This window comes from Alosa sapidissima, chromosome 23 (genome assembly GCF_018492685.1).
Source record: "Alosa sapidissima isolate fAloSap1 chromosome 23, fAloSap1.pri, whole genome shotgun sequence".
NCBI lineage: Eukaryota > Metazoa > Chordata > Actinopteri > Clupeiformes > Clupeidae > Alosa > Alosa sapidissima.
Window position 1 is genome coordinate 3,062,349 of NC_055979.1, and position 7,500 is coordinate 3,069,848.

Genomic DNA, 7,500 nt, shown 5'->3' on the forward strand with positions numbered 1-7,500 from the left:
GTTCTAATATAGGGGTCTGGTCTGTGTGTGTGTGTGTGTGTGTGTGTGTGTGTGACAGGCCACGCATGGGCAGGCCATTTAATAGCCCTTACCTTTGAACAAACTGTTGCCTGCTCCCCATGTAATTGGGCTCAGCGGGGAAATTGTCTGTCTGTGAAGGAGAGATAGAGAAAGAGAAAAAAGAGAGAGAGAGAGACAGGTTAGGTGCTGTGTGCGTGACACCAAAATGAGACCTAGTGAGCAACATGATCTCCTGGTGAACAAGTGATGATTAATAAATGAGAAAGAGAGATAGCAGGGGAGAGAGAGCTAGAGAGAGGGAGAGTGTGTGTGTGTGAGAGAGAGAGAAGAGGATGGGGGGAGAGAAAGGGACAGGTGTGTGAGCCTCCTGTAATCCTCAGATTTGTACAGTTTAATGACTCGGGGAAAACATGCTAATTAAACACTCCAAACATTCAGAATTCAAACGCTCTGAACTCCACACGACCCACTGCGGGGACAGACAGACAGAGAGAGAGAGAGAGAGAGAGAGAGAGAGAGAGAGAGAGAGAGAGAGAAAGAAAGAAGGGAGAAAAATGCTCTTTTTGGAGAGCTGGCGGCCACAGTAACCATGATGAGCTCACACTGGGAGGAAGTGGGGTATAAGCAGCTTCACTGTGTGTGTGTGTGTGTGTGTGTGAGAGAGAAAGAGAGAGAGCGAAAGAGATGGAGATTTGGGTGTAGCTGTATGTATATCACATGTATAGAAGAGGGACAGAGGTAGCTCCTGTATGGGCAGAAAGGGGAAGGGGTCAAAGTCAGACTATGAAAATGCATTTGTGAGAAAGATAATGTATCTGTTTGTGTGTGTGTGTGTATCATGTGAGAGAGCTAATGAATAATGTATGGCCATACTTGCAGTGCAGCTGGGGAGCTGGAGTCCCATTTCCGGTCCTCTGCACAAAGAACATGTACCTACAGAATCTTAAAGCGCCGGCACGCGCGCCCACTAATACTACCTTACAGGAAACATCTGTCTCACTAAAACCCTCTGTGTTTGGTTCCACCTTTATAGAGACGCTGGCGACCTTATGCCTGCAGAACAGGCTTTACACGTGTAAGATGAACACAAACTCTGATGCAAGCGCAGACACACAAACACACACACAAACACACACAATGGATCTTCCTCTCACACTGGGAAAGCCAATAAGCCAAGAGTGTATCCTCTCCGATGAGTCTCAATTACTTCACACAGCATTGATGTTGCCCAACCAGTCTGTTTGCTCGACGGCCAAGAGTCAATACCGTGTGTGTGTGTGTGTGTGCACAGTGTACGTGTGAGGAGAACCCAGTGTGTGTGTCTGAATGCGTCAGGTCATGATCGTGAGTGTGTGTGTGTGTGTGTGAGGAGAACTATATAAATGTATGTGTATAGACTCAAACAGCAACTCCGCTCTCCACGATATGGTACACAGTATTGACCAGGTCAAACAGGGAGGCGAGGCCAGGCGGGGCAGGAGACTAATCTCCCCATTAGTTATCCGGTTTCCCCTCCTCATTTATGACCTGTGTTTGAGTAACACCTGCATTGAGCTTTGAGAAGATTAAAGGAAACAACCTGATTGTGCGCTACTAAGATGTGCGTGCTTGAGGCGTAACAAAAACATGAAGAATCTTATTTTATCCCTCTCTGCGTTTTCTTTTGTTGCGGGGGAGAGAAAGATGACACTTCAAACATAATCTCTAATGGAGCGTTGTCTCACCTGAACGTGATTTCAAAGAGATTTACTTTTGTTTCATGGCAACAACGTGGAAACACGCCTCACCATAATCTTCGCTTAGCAAACCAAACACACAAACAAACAGGCCTTTGGCTTCTCTTTTTTTTGTCAGGGTATTGTGTGTGTGTGTGTGTGTGTGTTCTTTTGAATCCTTTGTCTTTGCCTGAACTCACACACAATCCTTTTATTTTTCTGGTTATCATTTGTTTTCTCTTTTCCTTCCTGCAAAGAAACATAATTTGATGTGCACTCACAACGCTCACACACACACACACACACACACACGCACACGCACACGCACACGCACACACACACACACACACACGCACACGCACACACAGACACACACACACACACGGCTGTGTGTTCTGTTCAGCTGCCTGTTTCAGCAAATGGCTAATAGGGACTGTTAATTATTGAAATAGATTAAGAAAGCCACCGCTATGGTGATTATTATGATTGTTAGATTGATTTTGTTTAGGTCCAGTGAAATTGCTGCCTTGACAACGCTACGTCATGGCTTCGGTACTCTATAGGAGCACCCACCTGTTTCAGCACACATACGTATGTTTGCATGTATCTGTATCTGTGTGTGTGTGTGTGTGTGTGTGTGTGTGTGTGTGTGTGTGTGTGTATGTGCGTGTGTGTACGCACACACACACACACACACACACACACACACACACACACGCGCACACGCACACGCACGCACAGACACACACACACACACACGGCTGTGTGTTCTGTTCAGCTGTCTGTTTCAGCAAATGGCTAATAGGGACTGAGAGATAGACAGCTATGAGGGCCCTCTCTTCCTCCTACTCCTCTTCCTCATGCAACCTTTCATTGCTCCTCCTTATCTCCTCATCTCCATCGGAACATGGCATTCAAGTCCAGGAGAGAGACTCAGAAGGGCCCATGCAGAGAAATATCAAAGGCTGCAATCACACGACAGAAATGATTAAAATGCTTTGCCATTGAAATAATAATTGTGTTGTGAGGTCCCTTTGAGATACCGTGTGTGCAGTGCACATGTGTAGATCTACATTATGTGTGTGTGTGTGTGTGTGTGTGTGTGTGTGTGTGTGTGTGTGGATAGATGGATGTGCTCCGCTTTTGAAGAAAAAGAAATACTCTTTGCTCCTTTTTTCTTGCTTTCATTTTTCTGTGAATTCAGTGTGCTGTATGTGCAGGCGTCATGGCTGCCTGGGCTGAGCCGAGCTGCTCCTACACTCACTTCCTGCCCAAGGGCTCTGTCCCTGACCTGTTGCCGTGCACAGCATTCCTTCCTTCAGTGCAGCCCACAGGTAATTCATTAACACACACACACACAAACACACATTCCCTCTGAGGTCAGCCTGATCGCTCCATATACAGTCGTATCAGCTAAAACAACTTTTGTGACCCTCATCTGCTGCCATTTGTAGACTCATTTCCCGTTCTGTTCAGGTAGTCTGTCCCTGACCGGCTGCCACGCTCCTTATTCCTTCCTTCAGTGCAGCAAACACGTCCTTAATTCATTACACTACACACACACACACACACACACACACACACACATTCCCTCTGAGGTCAGCCTGATCATTCCATTGTCATATCAGCTAAAATAACTATTGTGACCCTCATCTGCTGCCATTTGTACACTGCAGATATCCTGTTACCTCTGGCGGTCGGAGGGGATGGAATGGAAGAGTGCGTTTATGTAAACATGGCTTCCCAGGGGGAGAGAGAAGCTGACCTTGACATTGCTGGAGACGTCCACCCCCAGTCCAGATGAAGCAGCAGCAGCCTCTCCATTCACCTCGGGCCCACAAAGGCACAAACACTTTGCATTGCTATATCGGCCACTTTATAGGCACTTACTCCTACACATACACATAATACACACACACACACAATTACATAAACAAACACACACACATACACATCACACACACACACTAGCCTACTGAAAATACACTCTCACGTGAGTGCTTGGAGCTAATAAAAGGTGCATTACGGCGGGAGATGGCGGATGGAGATGGCCGCTCTTCCTGGCAATTAGAGGCTGTGCCTTATCGCAACGCTGCCCCTTTCCTGTCAGCTTCATATATCAGGGCACATCTGTTGTCCATAGGCTGGGAAGCAGCGTCCCTGTTCAATTAATGAAGTCACCCTGGACCGATACTGACTGACACACACACACACACACACATATAATCACTCTCATTCTCTCTCTATCGTACAGGCACAACCCTACACATGCAGCATATTCAAGAGACACACCAAGGTCTTTCTCTGCTTTAAAGACAGGCACTCTCACACACACGTGCATACACACACACACACGCAGACGCACACACACACAGACGACACACACACACACACATAGAGGCACGTAGTTTGTGTCCTCTAATCCACAGGAGAGGGAACATTACTAGTGTACAGTGTGTGCAGTGCAGTGCAGCTCTAATTGTGCAGCGCTGGATGTGTTTCATTGTTAGAGCAGGTCGTCACATCTCACACACCGCAAGGCCTCCAAGGGAGTGATCACTACAAAGCCCAATCTGTCAAGGCCATCTTTCTCCCTCCCTCCCTCACTGATGCTCCATGTCCTATCTCTGTCTTCGTTCTCGCTCTCGGAGTATCTGTGTGTAGAACAGCATTCTCCAATGACAACATAGATACATGACATCTCCAGGGCAACGGAAAGGTTTAACTGATTCTATTTTCCACTTTCCTGTGTGGGAGTGTGTGTGTGTGTGTGTGTGTTTGTGTGTGTGTGTGTGTGTGTGTGTGTGTGTGTGTGTGTGGATTCAGTGAAGCTCTGCAAATAATGCTGCTTTATTTCTATAGCTCTGAATGACAGACGGCAGGAGAGATAGGGAAGAGGGCACAGTGAAAAAGGAGGAGGAAAGGGAGGGAGAGAAAGAGAGAGAAAAAAGATTAATGGTCGAATGCACAGGCTGTCTTTGGGTCGACATTGGATTCACACACAGAAGAGAGGGAGAGAGACAGAGAGTGTGTGTGTGTGTGTGTGTGTGTGTGTGTGTGTGTGTGTGTGACATGGAGATTTAAGCTCTGCCCTCTCAGCAATGTATGTGTGTAACTCAGAGGTGAGAAAGAAAAACGAGTGTATATTTATCTCTATTCTCAATGTGCTTGGGCGCATGCATGTGGTGTTTGTTTTGGTCTGTGCACACAATACACAGACACACTCACACATGCACAATTTGCACGCACACACACCTACACACACTTTTCACTAGACTGCAACAAATGAAAGGTGCTATCAATTAACATTTCACATTATTCTCCAGTCCATAACAGAACCTGAACTGGATTCAGGATTGTCATCAAAACAACAACAGTGATTGTGTGTGTGTGTGTGTGTGTGTGTGTGTGTGTGTGTGTGTGTGTGTGTGTGTGCATGCATGCATATGTGTAAGTGAGAGACAGAGAGAAAGCGAAAGACTGACAGTGAGAGTTTGGGTGGGTGTGAGTGAGTGAATGCGTTTGTGTGTGTGTGTCTGTGTGTGTGTGTGTGTGTGTGCAGAGCTTAAAATTCATTTTCCAAAATGAATGGTTATTCGTGTAGGGGGGATTTACACAATTGGGGGGGGGGGGGGGGTCGATTCTGATACCAAGTCAAGAATTGCGATTTCGATACTTCTTCGATACTTTTTTTAAAAAGTGATTTTGGTGCCCCCACCACCCTGACCTCATCAGTAATATATACTGTAATCATTTACAACAGTGGACATCCTAGATTCTGCTTGACTCTCTCCACACACACACAAACACACACTGAAAATGATGGCTTATGTGATATGTTTCTATTTAATATATTTTTCATATAGAGTGTATTTAGTTAATAATGTATTTTTTAATGTATAACATTTTACTAGTAATTACTAGTAGCTAAACATATTTAGTAATATGAATGCTTCATTTTGACGTTTAACCTATAACACTTATATATCACATATCTTTAATGTGGTGTGTAGGTCTAATTGAGTGTACATTGGTGATGAGTAGGTGTAATTGAGTGCCTGTCACTTTAAGAAAATACGTGAGAGTAATTAGCCTCCCTTCAGCCTGACGGTTTTAGGCTAGTCGCTAGTGAATAAAAGTTGTGCATAGTGCATAAGGATATGTGGATGCAAATCATTATGTTTTCTATGTCATTAGATAGAATAAATGTCGAAGACAATCTTTCTGGGATCAAGTGTTGACGTGACCTGAGCTAGCAGGATAGTTACCAAGGAGCTCTTTCCAGATGTAAAAGTTTGCCATGGTTGCGCAGCCTATTTGCATAAGCGCAAAGTGGTTCTCTCTCTCTCTCTCTCTCTCTCTCTCTGTGTGTGTGTGTGTGTGTCTGCGTCTGCATGAGGCTATGTTCAATTCAACTCGGTAGTTGATCCGTCCGGTCAATAGCACCGCATTCACGCCACTTCATGATTATATTAACGTCATCAGACAGGCTGCAAAAGTGTATGCGGGAATTTCTCGCATTATGATGGATAGAGTTGCGGGACTTTATGCGCAAAACCCGCAATCCCGCAGTGAAATTTAAGCCCTGGTGTGTGTGTGTGTGTGTGTGTGTGTGTGTGTGTGTGTGTGTGTGTGTGTAAGGGAAGGGGGGTAAAACATTAATTGCTTTTCTGTGAAATGAATGTCAGAAGACTGCAGGCAGCTGCCGCGTGCCATCTTACTCCAGATTAATTATAGAGAACTGAGGAGACACTGCGTACTGAGGAGACACTGTGCATACGATAACATTCACACACACACACACACACACACACACACACATAGACACACATATTTGTGTGAAGGCCCAGCCCACAGATGTCAAATCCTACACATTTTTAAACACAATTTACACAAATACAAACACACACACAAACACACACACACACACAGAGAGAAAGGGAGAGAGAGAGATAGACACAGAGAGAGAGAGAGAGAGAGAGAGAGAGAGAGAGAGAGATAGAGAGAGAGAGAGAGAAAGAATACATATGCAATGGGAATTGTTGGTCAAAGAATCAGTACATCAGAATCAGTTTTTTTTTATTTCCACTCCTACTTTCAAAAATGAGCAGATCTGCGGTTTAACATAATCTGGCCGAGATTAGAAGTGTCATGGGGTAACAGGGTTTATGTGTCAGGGCCATGTGTGTGTGTGTGTGTGTGTATGTGTGTGTAAACATGGGTATGGGGCAGTGGCAAGTACATCGAAGGACTAACTTTCAGTGGCTGCAATGCTAGTAGACTCTAGTGATCTCACAGTTGATAATCACAAAATTTGAAACTACACCAATGACCACACACACACACACACACACACACACACACACACACACCAAACTCTGCATTAAAGTGCCTAGATGGAGGTGAAGGAGAAGTCAGCAGTATAACAAGAGAGAGATGAAATGGAATAAAATGAAAAGAAATTCAGAGAGAGAGAGAGAGAGAGAGAGAGAGAGTAGAAGAGGAGAAAGTGCAAGGGTAGTTGGTGAAGTCGACTTTGAACTTGTCCTCGGTGGGCGATCCTTGCTCTTAAAGCAACTGAAGTGGAAAACACATTTCTAAAGCTCATTATTACACTCACACACATATACTTTTCTCCCTCTGATAAAATAGAGCTTTTTAACTAATTTGCTCCCTCGAAGAAACTAGAGACATTTAGGGACTAGGGTGGTCATTCAGGGACAGAAGGCAAGAAAGAGAAAAAGAAAGGAATAAAGAAAAAAGA

General features: G+C 44.9%; 1 protein-coding gene across 4 annotated transcripts in view; it reads right to left on the reverse strand.

The window, feature by feature from the left end:
- The window catches only part of pcdh17 (protocadherin 17), a 68,292-nt gene that overhangs the window by 38,296 nt on the left and 22,496 nt on the right, over positions 1 to 7,500 (reverse strand). For all 4 annotated transcript variants that reach the window (XM_042081545.1, XM_042081544.1, XM_042081543.1 and 1 more), the window contains exon 3: positions 93 to 151. In XM_042081545.1, coding sequence (XP_041937479.1) covers positions 93 to 151 — 59 coding nt within the window. The remainder of the gene's footprint in view (positions 1 to 92; positions 152 to 7,500) is intronic.